The following is a 15,677-nucleotide window of genomic DNA, read 5'->3' on the forward strand; positions in this document are numbered from 1 at the left end:
CTTACTACACTCACTAATTTACATGCTACAAAGCTAATAAATGTTGAAGAATCCTTACTTGATGAGGGGAACAAGAAAAGGTAAGGTATTACTGATGGAGCCTTCTTCAAAACAAGGGAGGTTTCAAGAAGCTACACACCTTTCAAAAGTTCATAGTAGAAGGAGCTTCCAAAGATGTTTTGTAACTTTTGTGGAAAACTAAATCATGCATAGAAGAATTGCTTCTATTGAAACAAAGCATAGAAGTCTTATCTTACAAGAGGATCATATTTCAATAAAGAAGAAGAAGTGAAGAATGAAGAAAAGGCCTCCACTAAGGATAATTAGAAGACCACTGGGCTTTCTAGACCAGCTCAAGAACCTAGCCGCCCTACTCGTTGGTCAACCCTCAATCCTACATTTGTTGTAAGTATAACTAGAGGTTAGCATGTGGCATTATAGCTAGCATTCTAAACCAACTAGTCTAAGACCTATGGGCACCATATTGGTTATCATAAACATCATTTATCTAGTAATTTAGGACTATCATTGCCATCTTTTCTAAGCCATGAATATTTTGTTGAAGGAGGGTATTAAAGTTATACACTAAAATACCTTGTATGTGACCTTGGGGACATTGGGAAATGTTTTTCTAAGATCTTTAGCCATGCCAAGCATAGAATTTTTGGGAACGTTCACACCTCCAAGTCTAACATTAATGGAGGAACTTTGGTTGCACTCAATTCTAGGAAATTGGTACACTTTTTGATGCTGCTTTATTAGGTTATTGATGAAGTGTGATTACTATATAATCACCTTCTTAATCACTTGTACTTTTCCTATTTATAGGCCACCACCGAATGCAATAGTACATGTATGTTCCCACTCTCCATATGTTTATTTTGTTGAGCTCTTTTTTAATCATGTGTGCTTAACCCTAATCATCCTTCTTTATCAATCATCGTAATTCCTAAACCTTGTGTTTAATCTCTTGTTTACGGTACCATGATTTCTAAGAGTAATGCCTTATCATAGGCAAAAGAAAAACATAACAAAATAAAAACCTAGGGAATTGGGGCTACATTGAGGTCCTCATCACGAATGGGTTATTTTGTATCATCATCTTTACCTTTCTCATCTCACCACTAGAAAGTACCTCGTCCCCTCCAAAATTGTTGATACCTTGATTGAGTTAATCTTTGGTGATGACTTTGTCTGCATGCGACCATTTCCAAGTCTTGTTGTCTGGATGGTATCATCTTAATCCACTTCTACCCCTGTAGTAGGCCGATGATGACCAATAATCATTTCCTATTTTTTATATAAAGAGAAGCAATAAATAGATTCACAAACATGACAAGCAAGAACAACTTATGCATTAAGATTTCCATAATATTATGTGTAAAGCTTATGCATAAGCATAAAACTTATACATAAGCTTATGGTGAAGCTTATGGTTGGGTGGTTGCAAGATGAGGGTACTCACTTTCGTTCACTCTCTCTAAAATTGGGACATCCATGAATCTCGGGCGGGGTACCTCGATCGTGATATCGCCCCATCAATTAAAACATGACACGTGCCTCCCAAGCCTAAAGCGACATATCTCGAACGAGATATAACTAAAGCCATGCTAGCAGGTCCGGGTTTCCAGTCATCATCCATGTCACTAGTATAGGTCACCGCCACCACACTATCTCGATCGAGATATTCATGCAACTCGGATTCGCATCAATGCCACGGTGTATTCCCCTAGACACACCACTCAAATGTACATTCATCATATTTGACCAGCCCATCTCCACCGTCCACATATCTCGAACGAGATATTGAAATAAAATCTCGACCATTGAAATATCTCGTTCGAGGTGTAGAGATGCAATCTCATCCGTCCACATACCTCGTTCGAGGTATACACATGAATTGAAGACTGTTTAAAAACCTCGAACGAGGTTGTCTACAAAATTCGAGCCGTCCATTCATGCACATTTGAAGATGTGATCCCAACTGTTTAAATATCTCAATCGAGGCATTAAATGAATCTCGACCATCAAACATACCTCGATCGTGGTAATGACTTAAAATCTAAGCCGTCCATGTACCTTGAACGAGGTACTGAATTCAAATCTCAGCCGTCGATCCTTCACCAACCCTACAATTAAGTGCATATCTTGGCCGTTTGTCTCACTAACCCTAAAATTCGGAGCGTACATCTTGCAAACCCTAAAGTGCATGATGCCACCGAACCTTGTTCGAGGTTATAAAATCAGAAAAGTTTTTTTTTACCTCATTGTCAGAAGTCGTTTTCACTCTCCTTACTCTCTTGATTCGGATTGGCATTAGTGGGCCCATTAGCATTGTTTTATAGCTTCATTCTTAGTGCTACTTAGCACTAAGCATTGGACCTTTCACATTGGACCTTTATGTTAGGCTTAGGTTTTAGCATGGAGTCACGCGAGGAGGGCCACCAGGAGGGCTTCTCATCTATTGTGGACCTCATCGCCACGCAGAGATAGACCGTGAGTTAGCAGCTATCCGTAGGAGTGCTGGAGACACACCATTTACATTACATATCATGGTAGACTTGGAGGCGATGCTATCGTCCCTTCGTAGCCTTCACGATATTGTTTATGTAGATGAGTGGATAGCCCACCATCGCACTGCTAATGTGTCACATGGCCTGACATATCATTAGGTGTGTGATCTTGGTCCGATTAGGGATGGAGCCTACTTAGATCTTTTCCTTGATGGCCGTGGGATGAGGCCTGGGGCAGCTAAGCCCCTTACTATTTTGCAGTGTTCACATCCTCGTATGGCAGCACATATCTATAGAGTCTATATGTTGCCGCATATGGGAGGATGCCGAACAACCGCCAAATTCCCATATACTTTGCAAAGCAATTATATGCAGAGTTGTCTTACGGGAGGAGGTGGATTACACTAGCCATCAGCCTAGTGGTGGTGCTGGCTGAGGCCGTCTCCAGGACCAGGGTAGGCGGCCTCCACTAGCCCTTTGTGTAGCTCCTACAGATCCAACGTTTGTGCCTATGTCCACAGTCGAGGCTCTTGGCACCCAGGTTGGCATCGACGTACGGAGTACCACGGAGAGCATCCAACACGTGGTGCGCTTGTTCTCACAATCGATATCGACGATAGATTTCAAGGTATTTACACATTTATTACTTCTTAAGTTTATTTAGTCATTTATTTACATGTTTATATATACTTTTCTATATTTTTACATGAGCGCGGCCTGGTTGATTGTGTCACTTAGGGTCCCACACCTACCACTGAGAGACTCACTCAGGAGTTGGTAAAGGTGAGAGCAAAGATTGACCACCTTAGAGTTGCATTGCAAGACGACAGAGGTAGCTACTGCAGAGGCGCGGCATGCGAGAGAGTCCGGCATCCAACAGGTAGGTTTCTCTTGTACGTAAAAGAGCTATGTCCTAAGTTATAAATTTCTTTAAGTAATACCTAATGAGAGAGACTAATCAATTATTTTTATGCTTTACTTTTTGCATAGGCTCGGATTGAGGTAGAGAGTTCTAGAGCTGAGGTGCAGCAGCACATGATTATGGAGCGGATTGCACAGCATAGGGCAGAGCAGTTGATGTTGCATGTTTGGGAGTTCTGCAGATCCTCAGATGTGATAGTGCCCTACTTGCCTTTATATCCACGGCCTATTATAGAGGTTTTTCAATGACCTCTCCCTCAGGATGCACCACCATTCCTCTATGACATCTGCCTGCTACGCTATCTGTATCAAGGACATTGATAGTACTGGTGGATATGCTCTGGGATGATATGGACATTTTTTCCATTTGTCTTGCATCACCCAGGAGCTAGTACGCTTCTCAGCATGTCTCTCTTGCCGCGCGCGCGTCGACCTAGTGACATACAGAGTTTTGGGCATTGACGATCTTCACCCAGGCTTCGCTCGAGTATATGCTAGGGTTGGCAGGCCTCTTAATTTTACCTCAACTACTGACTTGGGACTCAACGGTGCCGATGACAAAGATCAGGAGCCTGAGGTTCCTCCAGAGATTGAGTGGACTGCACATGAGTTTGATGCATACCAGAGAGTCCTTCACGAGAGCCAGATCACATCATACGAGCATGTGGGTGGTTTTGGTCCTAGTGGCACCTTGGGTGATGGTGCTAGTAGTAGTGCTACTTCTCATGAGTAGCGTGTCCTTACAGCAGAGGAGAGGGCTATCGCAACTTATGGGACTCGTGACCTCCCAAGTACACTGGCACCAGCTCATGATCGTGCCTTTGAGGCAAACCTCCCAGCAGATATTTGACGACCCCCGCAGCCGCACAACCTCCTCAACACGTGCACAGCAGCCTCAACACACACGTCGACTAGCACTCAGAGATGACAATTTTGATTGGGTTGCCGTTGATAGTGACTAAACTTAGACTAGCTAGGTTGCCGTTGATAGTGACTAAACTCAGACTAGCTAGGTTGCTGTTGATAGTGATTGGGTTGCCGTTGATAGTGACTAAACTCAGACTAGCTAGGTTAGCTCACTTACATTTGTACTTAGATTTATGGGTGGTAACTAACCTCAGACTAGCTGGGGTAGCTCATTTTCATTATGCCTTGATCTTTTGAGTTAGTGGCTAAACCCAGAGTAGTTGGGTTAGCTCACATTCTGATGTACTTATTTGATGTTTATATCATTATGAGTTTTTTCATTATTATCATTAAATTTTAGTTGATTTTCTTGGTTTTTTATTTTTTTTAACACTTTGTCTATCATATTAATTGTTGAAAATCCCCATTTCATCGTACCCAAACATGCTCCGATGGGGACCAAACTTTGCAAGCATGTGGGGGGACCCCCACATGCTTGCAAAGTTTGGTCATGATCCGAGCATGTTTGGGTTAGTAATTAGCACCCAGTGTGGATTTTTCAAGTCTCTTGGTGCTTAAGAGGCCATGGAAAATCTGGGTCTTCCCCATACCATCGTACCTAAACATGCTTAGATGGGGACTAAACTTTGCAAGCATGTGGGGAGGACCCACCCCCACATACTTGCAAAGTTTGGTCATAATCGGAACATGTTTGGATTAGTAATTAGTGCCCAGTATGGATTTTTCAAGTCTCTTGGTGCTTAAGAGGCCATGGAAAATCCGGGCCTTCCCCATACCATCGTACCCAAACATGCTCCGATGGGGACCAAACTTTGCAAGAATGTGGGGGGGACCCACCTCCACATGCTTACAAAGTTTGGTCACAATCGGAGCATGTTTGGATTGGTAATCAGCGCCCCCAGGGCATGTTGGGGTGGTGCTTTCACCTTTAGCATGTTCTTTTCTGTAAGGGCTACCACATTCTTTGCTTTGAGCTTCTTGTAAAGCTCCTGCACTTCTAACATTGTTGTCCATGCCTCCAAAAAGGCATCTGATCTTGGTTCTTTTTCTTTGACATGCATAAACGATGCAAGAGCTTTAAATAAGATGCTTGTAACGTCGTATTATTAGAGGGATTGGTGAATGAAGCCATGAAAATAGAGTGCATGCCCAACCTATAACAATATTTAAAGGAATAATGGGTTGGTGGGGTGGGATGTATCCCCCAAATAAGATTAGAGGTTAATGACAAACTCTATTCTATTTATAGGTTTCAGAAATATAATATAAAAATAACTTTTGAAAGCATATAAAAAATATCGAATGTCTATGCGGATGGCTTATGACATACAAAGATAATAACACAATCTCCCTCTCTCTCTCTCTCTCTCTCTCTCTCTCTCTCTCTCTCTCTCTCTCTCTCTCTCTCAATCTCTCTCTCTCTCCCTCTCCATCTCTCTCCAACTGGCTCCATCTCTCTCTATTATTAACTCAATTATCTAAAATTTTATAGCAACTTCAACTACAATGTCATAGCACCAAGTTAAGTGTACAAAATTGCATCAAAATAATGTGAAACATGCACTGCAAAAACTGCCAGTTTTGTAATTTTTACAATGCATGCAAGAGGACCCCCCTATTTTTTTTTATTGCAAGCCTAGCCCATTAAATGGATCGGCTAACTAGCTCGGCTACAGGAATGGCTATTGCCCTAGTTATTACTTGGCTACTGACTCGGTTATAGGCACAACAGTAGCTGGGCTTGTAGTGCGATAATTCTTGGCCCATGCCAAAAATACACGTACAAGACTGGTTAGGCCTCCATTGTTTTGTAGTGTTAACTATTATTCAGAATGCAAAGATCCATAACTTAGCTAACAATCCTACTATTTTGTAAGGTGCTACACTTCTAGCTATTCTTAGTTCCACTCTGTTAAAGTAAAGATGTACATAATTTAGATTTCCAAACTCTAAAAGGCCTCACTTTACTCTCAACCCTGCTATATCCTATGGAGTTGTACTCTCTCTTAAATCCACTCTCATAGCCACTCTAAAGCATTTTCACCATTCCATGACACATCACACCCTTTCATGACACGTTGTACTCTCTCTTAAATCCACTCTCATAGCCACTCTAAAGCATTTTCACCATTCCATGACACATCACACCCTTTCATGACACATCACCTTGCATGGAATGGAATTGATCAATAGCATGGAGACAAAGAGGGGTCATCAAATGCCACATGGCTTCTCTATTTCCCTAGTAGTAGTAGTAGTAGTAGTAGTAGTAGTAGTAGTAGTATGGATATATATGCATATAAGTCACACAATAATACATGCAAAATGGATTCTTTATTTCCCTATAGTAGTTATAGTATGGATATATATGCTTCTCTATTTCCCTAGTAGTAGTAAGGATATACATGCATATAGGTCATATGATACTACATGCAAAATGGCTTCTCTTTGTTTATGTACTAGTATTTTATACAAAGATATAGATTCCAATCTCCTTCATTAAAGTGAGGCTTGGACACACCACCAAATTTATATTTTTAAATGAAAGGGATTTCATTAGAATACTCAATTCTATATGTAAATGCCTAGATGCTTGCACTATCTAGGTCCTTTACTTTGCTGGTAGCATGGCATTTATTGACTTGTTTGTTGGTTCAGAAAAGACTTTCTTTTGCATATAATATTTAATGCTCACTTCATTTCATGTTGCATGAGGATGATTGATTGCAAATGCATTTCATTGTTGTGTCTTTTTTAGGATTTTTTAAATTACTTGTGAATAATGCAAATACATTTTATTGTTGTGACTTTTTTAGGATTTTTTAAACTACTTGTGATTAGTTAGTCAAAGAAGGGGTTTTGGAAGTGTTCTCATTCCATGAGCACAAATTATTATATAATCTCACTTCTAATTAGTGGGTGCATGTGAAATCATAGTCAAGAGTAGTCCTTCTTAGTAATGGGATGACTTGATAGTCCATGTAGTCTTCTTTTACATTTGTGGTCCATTATGCAACGTGGCAACTTGGCTTCTTCTTCTAATTGCTCATGAGAACTGATAAGCACTTAAAGATTTAAAGAGACACAACTTGCCATTCTACCAATCACTCCTTAAAGTTTTCCCTTATAGAAAGAGGTTGAGAGGAGGTTGGATCTTTCTAACCGCTTCCTAGAAGCTGATAGAGAAATGCATGATATTTTTCACTATTTAAGAAATGATTAGAAATATAAAGCATATTACAATTGCTTGAAAGTAGGTAGAGACAAGGTTTCATTGTTACATTAATGGAAGAAAGGACATGTTGCATAGTAAACAATATTAGAAAAGAAGGATAACATGAATAATGAATGGGCTTTCCACATCGGATAGGAGCCCTTGCGTAGCCTTGGGGTATGCCTGGCACCTCTTAGAAATCTTTTCGTTGACTTCCTTTATTTTAAAAAGATGATTTGTTTCTTGTATGGGGACAATACAACGCAAAAGAACGACTCCTATAGTTGTGTGAACCTCTTTCTTCGCCGAAGTGCACTTATGGCAAGTTGATGCAACTTGAAGCTACCTTTCCTTAGTCACGACAATACATATGCCTTCTAACAGCAAGACATGTCACATGTTTGATATGGGTGCTCTAGTGCTTTAGAAAAGGTGAGTTCACATTCGTTCCTATAACAAGTTCAATTTTGAAAAATGTGCTTCAAGTTGATGGGAGCAAATAGTTGCCATTTGATAATTATATGAAGTCAATGCTTGTTCAAAATTTCTAGTTAAGGTTCATTGAAAAGTAATTACCATTTGATAACTATATGATGTAAATGCTTGCTCAAAATTTACAATTTCCTCTTCAACCCATGGTGAAAGGTTCACTTCAAAAATATAGATTGTAAACTTCCTATAGTACTCCTACGGGAGTCGTCCTCCTACCCAATGGCCGGGCCATATTGCTCTCTTGATACAATGTTATTGGTCCTAGGACCTAGACTCCTCCTCCTAGACTTCTTGTCCTACTCCTACGGGAGTCCTACTCCTACCAATAGTTGTTTTTTCACAGGCGTCATGCCCGTTTATGAACATTTTGATTGTAAAATACTTGAAATTTTTTAAAATGCCCATCAAAATTTACACAAAAATACAAAAAAACTTGCTATATTTCACCAAACTCATCAATTTTGAAGGGCAAGGGTGCCCACCAAAATCAAGCCTGTGAGTGCTCTCTTGATACAATGTGTGAGTGCTCTCTTTATACAATGTTATTGGTCCTAGGACCTAGACGACTCCTAGGTGTATCAACAATCATGTTACACGTATATACTATGGACTCTGGAGTCTGTAAAGGCTAGCCGAACTTAAAAGCATGTGCATCTAGGTGTGTATCAATAATCATGCTACATGTATGTACAGGGTTAGAAGCATATGCCTTCTAGAACCTACACACTTACACTGCTACTTACACTGCTGTAACGCATTTGAATTTTGAATCATGGTGATTTCATGGATGATGGCAGGCTTACAGGCTAAGTGGCTTGCCGCTAATTACGTAGCGTTTTTAGCGGCTACACGAGTAGCCCACCACAAGGCAATGGAAATGGCGCGGAATAGGAATCCAGAAAAGATGGGCATTTTGGGCAGAGAGGCGGTGCCGCGGTGGCTGAAGTTGAATGCTGCCGGCTAGCTTGGCGCTGGGCAGGGCCCAGGGGCCAGGGGCTACGCTTAACTAGGCGCACGTGCCAGGGCTCAGGAGCGGCGGCTCAGCCGCCTGGACGGCCCTGGAGCTGGAGGTAATGGCCCATGGGCTGTGTGGCATCATGGCACTGAATGGACAAGTGTCATGCGCAATTGTGTGAGCCTGTGAGACTGTGAGGAGGGGAGGACCCGGCGGCGTGAAAGGACAGGTTGGAGGAGGTAGAATCTCGTCGTGGCGTGCATCGCTCATGATGACCGTGGTTCACCGCCGCGTGGCAGAGAAGGTTGACTGGGAGCGAGGTGGGGTTAAATGAAACCGCGTGGAAAGGTTGAAAAATGGGGCCGAGGCACGTGGGTGTTTTGACGGTGAAGCCGGTCAGGTCACGCACCCCCCGTCACGAGTCACCAGCCCCATCCTCGAAGTTGACTGTTAAGATCGGCGACCAGGGACCCATGTTGGCAACCCGGAGAGGCTGTCATATGCGTTGACCCCCTCTAATCCTCCTCAGGCCTGATTATTTGCGTGGCCTCTGTGCCAGGCTCATACACAGTCTCTCGAGCATGCACGGGTGCTTATGTTAGCTCTCACCTCAGCTCAGTGACCTCACCTCGACCCTCACACTCTCCCATCAAGGATCCGTGTTCTATCATAAAACTCCGCTACAAAAGCGTATGTCTCCCCTGCTTATCTTCACCGCAAGGTCGTCTCTTTAATGTTAACCTGAGCCTTCAGCTTTCCACACCTCTCTCTCTCTCTCTCTCTCTCTCTCTCTCTCTCAACGCCGCAATCAGCCATGGGCCGAGCTCCCTGCTGTGAAAAAATTGGCCTCAAAAAAGGCCCCTGGACGCCTGACGAGGATCAAAAGCTCACCTCCTACATTAGTGAAAATGGCCATGGAAGCTGGCGTGCCCTTCCTAAGAAAGCTGGTATGTTGGTATTGTGTACGCAGTATGTTATCTTTATTGCAATTCTGTTGAATACTAATGTTTCAAACGCTCAATCCAACTTCGTGTGTATGCAGGCCTTCTGCGTTGTGGCAAAAGCTGTCGTTTAAGGTGGACTAATTACCTCAGGCCGGACATTAAACGAGGGGAATTCTCTTCTAGTGAAGAGCAAACCATCATCCAACTTCATGCCTTTCTTGGGAACAAGTGAGCGACCCCGTGCTACTACCACTGAATTTGTGTCGATTGAACTCGTTTCACTAAGCTAACCAATTAATCGTGTGTATGGTACGGAACAGTGCTGTGTTGTACCATAATGTGGAATTGACCCATATCTATGTATTGCCTTGCTAATCGAAGGTTAACTGCTTCTAACAGATGGTCTGTTATTGCCACACACTTGCCTAAGAGGACAGATAATGAAATAAAGAACTACTGGAATACTCACTTAAAGAAGAGATTGCTGAAGATGGGCTTTAATCCGGCCACACACAAGCCTAAGACAGAGTGCACCAGCTGCAGCAGCAGCCTTTCAGAGTCTCCAAACTACAGCAATAGTAGCTCTGCTGTTAGCCACATGGTCCAATGGGAGAACGTGCGGCTTGAAGCCGAAGCGCGCCTAGCAAGAGAATCACAGATGAGAGTTACAGGGCTATGGCAACCTTCATCTTCAACTACACCATGGAGCTCACAACAAGTTTCTTGTTATGTACCTTCTAAGCTGGATTGTGGTGATCTTATGTCTTCTAAGCAGGATTATGGTTGCCTAATGACATCCCCCAACCAGGATCATGGCCGTCTCTTGGCTTCTTCTCAGCAGGATAATGGATCTTGCAATGGCTTGAGTGCCATGGAGCTTACGAGCACAATCGAAAATTGGGAGAAATCTTTGCAAGGTCAAGCTGGACTAATGTGGCCTGATCATTCATGGAGATTCTCTAATCTTAGTAGTAGTGGAGAAGTCAAAGAGTCAAGCTGCTGCAGCTCACCATTATATAAATTTAATCTTGGTTCACCTACGTCTACTCTATGCTCTCTTGACCAATCATCAAAGCAGCAATTGGCCTTCCATTATTCTCCATCATCCCAAGTTAGAAAGCTATCTTGGACTGATAATCTATCACCCAATGCCCATAATCCTCTTAATTCCTCTAATGATGCTTCTAAACCTCTTCCCTCCGCAAAGCCGTCTCAACTTGGTGGTGATCTCCAAGCTATTAATGACAAGGTTAGTGAAGGGATTAGCCTGTCAAGCCTGCCTTGTTTGCAAGATCTTATTCAATTTGATGGGTTTAGCATGAAGAGAGAGGATGATAGTATAGTTGGCAGTACTCCTGCGTTGGCTTCTGTTACCAATTCTAGCAGCTTGTTGGTGGGCGAGCTAGAGCTGGTGACAGACGACATTTCCAGCGCCCAAAGCTCCTCTACTGCTAGCGGCAGAGGGAATCGCCAAATTAGCTACAGCGTTCTTCTGAGTGAAGAGTATGCGGATGGTTATTGGACAAACGTGCTGAAGGAGGTGGCGGATTCTCCCATGCAAGAGCAAATTGAAGCAAATGAAAGTATATAACACTCTGAAACATAACACGGTGGATACTTTCAGTGGTTCAATATGATCTATCTACTTGAATCTGATTTGAGCTACTCTGCATTAAGGCTCAATTTTTGGTTCCGCTTCTAATACCCTTTTTAACTGGATTAACCATCTTCATTGTACTTAAATTATCGTGCTTAAGCTAGAGTTACGGGCCAAATTACGATCCCAACTAGCTCACGGATGTGATTCTCATCCCAATAGTTGTCGATAGGGACAGAAAAACTAGCGAATGAGTTCTATTCTCACTCGATTGGGCCTGTCCCGGACATATAGTTTGTACATAAGCACGTAGCAATTTATGCTATGGTTTGTTTTTAGCTTTTCTAGCTTGGACCAATGGCTATGTAATTTCAGTGATGCAGAAAAAGTTTGTACGTGCGTGTGGTTTTTTATTGTAATTTTTTTTCTTTTTGGGTAGTCTCTCGCTTGAACAACCAATAGGACCTAAGGTTAATCTCTTTTTCTTTGATTTTTTCTTTTGGCTCGAAAAATTGCAAATTCTCAATGGAAACCTTCAAATTTTTGAAAGGTCCAAGTTTTGTTATTGGTTGAAATAATTTCATGGACTAATAAAACATTGCAATAACTTATTGATATATTAATCCATAGCACCACGGTCTCGTAGTTGGAGCTAGCATGTAAAGAGCTAACAAGCGTGGAAAATTTGTGTGCAACCATCTATTGCCTACCATGTAAGCCTCCCTTGACTCATCAAATGCTCTTAAAGATTGTTTTGGCCTGAGTTTCCACCTCTGCTTAAATTGAGAGTAAAACACCCATTTTTTTAGAAATCATGGTATAAAATATTTTTGGTGATTTTTATTATTTGTATCAAACCTTCATTTGAATCTTGATGTCATTAAAATTTAAAGTGTGAGTGAGTGCTTATGAATTTAATGAGGCTTTTGGGTACTTAACAACCTCGTTAAAGCAAACTAAAGACTCCAGTATATATTGTGTGAACATGGAGATGAGCTTTGAGAATTGAAGAGGAATGCCATAGTTAAGAGTTAGGGTTAGACTTTGTTGTTGTCCTTACTTGTTTTCTTTGATAGTTTGTGTAAGGTGATCCTTGCTTCACCCTAAACCTAGAAGCAATTTTGAGAATAAGTGTACTAGTTAATTTATACTATTGTCAATTAGAAAAATTAATCTTAAATGTGAAGCACTTCTCTTCGATTCTCAAAGCTCATCTTCGTGTTCACAATATATACTGGAGTCTTTAGACTTTGTTGTTGTCCTCACTTGTTTTCTTTGATAGTTTGTGTAAGGTGATCCTTGCCTCACCCTAAACCTAGAAGCAATTTTGAGAATAAGTGCACTAGTTAATTTATATTCGAGTTGGAGTCAATTGAGGTGGTGTGTATGATTGAAGCAAGCTTTCCAAGAAGCATTCTCACAACTCAATTGCATAACACAAGGACTGAATCCAATGGCTGACATCTTTGAGCCATTGATATCTATGCCGCAAATACATCTTCCAATACCATTGGCTATGTCCATAACAAGCGTGTCATCGGGTTTTACATCCCTTGTCATTTCGATCCCATCGAAATTTGGTCCATTACCTCAGATTCTTGCAAATCTTATAAGTACCAATTTTTTCCTGGATGCCCATACCCTGGATATATTGACTAGTCTAGTAAGGGGGGTAGCCCAAGGACTCAGTGAGTCTCTCCCAACAAGAGCACTCATGTACGGCCTTAGTGATATGCAAAAATACGGCCATACAAATTTTCAAAATGATGGGCAAATACGACGGAACAATAGATCTGTTCAATTCATTCAAATGTTTGAACAAAGATGTGAAGCCGTTAGAAATCTCAACTGTCCTACCAAGGTACATATGTTGAAACTATTCTTAGAGGGAAAAGCTAGTCGATGGTTCATCACATTGATGCCGGCGATCAAGACCAACTTCAAAACCTTGAAATCAGCCTTTATACATGGCTTTTCTAGACAAGGTGATCGGTGGAGTGCAACAACAGAACTCTATTCAATTGAGCATCAACCAAATGAATCCATTAGAGATTTTATCCTTCAGATAAAACTCTTGTGTTGCATGACGAATCAAGATCAATACAAGGATGCAACAAAAAAGACACTTAGGGCTCTTGAAAAGAGTTCAAAGTTGTAAATGAATGTGGGAGAGGGCTTGACAATAATCCCACATGGGAACTTTTGGGAGTTCTAGAATTTTTGTATAAAAGGTGGCCCATTTGAGAGCTAAAGGAGCATTCTTTGGTCATTTGGTTGAGAGGCTCATAGAGAGAGCTTGCTCCATAGCTCCTTCTCAAGTGCTCTCCCAAGGCTCTCCATCTCCATTCATGCTTCAATCTTGTACTCTCAATTCTTTACATTTTCAATGATATGAGGTTTTGGTCTACATACTTGCTAATCTAGATTTCTTAATGATATTTTGATTTGTGAGTTGTAGAGTGCTTGTGATGAAGCTTGTGCTTGAAATAATGTGTAGTTGAGGCTTGTGTGATAGCTTTTTGCATATTAGGTTCCTTGCATAAGTTGCATTTGTGTGCTTAAGTGTGGCCTAACCTTGATGCTTTGATTATGTAGGATTGATTGCTTGAGTGTTGAGAAGGATTGAGTAGGACTAGAAGTCATTAGTGTGTGGTTAACTCTTCTTCTCCTATTCGGGATAGCCTCTATGCGCTAACCGGGTTGCATTCACGGATTGACAAGTGTGTGGGTTGGAGTGTAGCCTCCGCTATGCTATGATGTCCCAAACAATGGCGCCGCTGCCGGGGAACGCACACCTAAGTTAGTGAAGGGTGTTAACCATTACTTCTTACTAAGTGCTCCATTGATTGCAAAATCGTGGATTAGGGTAGATTAGAGTAGAGTTTGCAAGGGCATTGAGTGTGTGATCTCAAGGGCGCCTTGTGTGTTTTTGGTTTTTTTGATTAGAAGCAAAAGAAAACAAAATTAATTAAAACCTCATTGCGGTAGAGAAATCCCGCCACTAATCAGATTTAAGTACTTTCTGTTTTTGTATTTTTGACGGGGTTGGCGAGTGGTAGATAGGAAGTGTTGGAGGCGGCCTTTCTTTTATTGTTTTGTTGTGTTGTTATCGTGTGGGGAGGCATCTCCATAAGCGCAGCAAAGAAAAATAAGTAGATATATATATATCTATTTATTCATATATATATACCTTGTAGAGAAGGGAGCGGCCGGCTGGAAGTGAAGGCGGCTGAAAGCCAAGGCAAAGAGGAGGCGGCCAACTGAAAACGTAGAGGGCAGCTTTAAAAAATATATATATATATATATAAATCTATATATATATATATATTTATATTTTTTTTTTTACTGACGTGAGTGCTGCTTGCAGAAGCGCCGGGCTCTAAGGAGCGACCGGCAGGCAGTTGGAAAAAAATCAGGAAGGCGGCTTAAAATATATATATATATATAATACATTAATGCTGGCGTTGGCTGCAGAAGCACTGAAGCGCTGTGGAAGAAAGAAAATATATATATATATATATATATATATATATATATATATATATATTTTCAGTTGCGTCGAGCACTGCAGCGAGGAAGGGCATTACTATGATTGCTAATCTAACGTGGAGGGAGCCGTGGGCATCGAAACGCTGGCGCGGTGGCTAGCAAGCAGACGAAGGAAGTGCCGGCCGTTGCAAGGCTGTTGGGTGGCTGTAGCGGCGAAGAGGAGGCCGGCTAGAAAGGCCGTGGAGGTGGCAGTAGAAGGAGTGGTCGGCGTAGAAGGCGCAGCAACTGCAGCAGACGGCGTCTGCAGTAGGCGAAGCTGACGGTGGCTGGAAGAGGAGTAGGCGACCGGCAGCAGTAGCAGCAAAAGAGTAGAGGCGGAGTTGGCATAGCCGACAGCAGAGAAGCGGCGAGCAGCTTGGGCGTAGCCTGCAGCCGACAGCAGAGGCGGGCGTAGAGCAGAGCAGAGGACAGGGCGGCTGGAAGTGTGAAGCGCTGGTAGAAGCGTTGGCCGAAGGAGAAAGAGAAGGGCGGCCGGTTGAAAGGAGACCGATACGTCTGCATTGTGCGCCTGCAGAGGCGAAGGTGGCCGGCGGCGTTGGCATAGACGACAGAGCAGAGGCCGGGC

The 15,677-nt window shown here is 42.1% G+C and overlaps 1 protein-coding gene across 1 annotated transcript; it reads left to right on the top strand.

Annotated features, from left to right (window-relative positions):
• The first annotated feature begins 9,701 nt into the window (after nucleotides 1–9,701).
• On the top strand, nucleotides 9,702–11,906 carry LOC147621208 (uncharacterized). The gene is made up of 3 exons (XM_086823914.1): nucleotides 9,702–9,969; nucleotides 10,065–10,194; nucleotides 10,366–11,906. The coding sequence occupies exons 1-3, from the start codon at nucleotides 9,837–9,839 to the stop codon at nucleotides 11,555–11,557; spliced, it is 1,455 nt and encodes a 484-aa protein (XP_086680040.1). The 5' UTR covers nucleotides 9,702–9,836; the 3' UTR covers nucleotides 11,558–11,906.
• Nucleotides 11,907–15,677: the final 3,771 nt, after the last annotated feature.

This window comes from Cibotium barometz, chromosome 30 (genome assembly GCF_041138505.1).
Source record: "Cibotium barometz isolate CiBa-2024 chromosome 30, ASM4113850v1, whole genome shotgun sequence".
Lineage (NCBI taxonomy): Eukaryota > Viridiplantae > Streptophyta > Polypodiopsida > Cyatheales > Cibotiaceae > Cibotium > Cibotium barometz.

Bases quoted from the DNA above. Each gene is read 5' to 3' on its own strand.
- LOC147621208 (XM_086823914.1), top strand. From the start codon at position 9,837: ATGGGCCGAGCTCCCTGCTGTGAAAAAATTGGCCTCAAAAAAGGCCCC. The intron at 9,970-10,064 runs GTATGTTGGTAT...GTGTGTATGCAG, and splicing joins TGCCCTTCCTAAGAAAGCTG to GCCTTCTGCGTTGTGGCAAA. The intron at 10,195-10,365 runs GTGAGCGACCCC...TGCTTCTAACAG, and splicing joins CATGCCTTTCTTGGGAACAA to ATGGTCTGTTATTGCCACAC.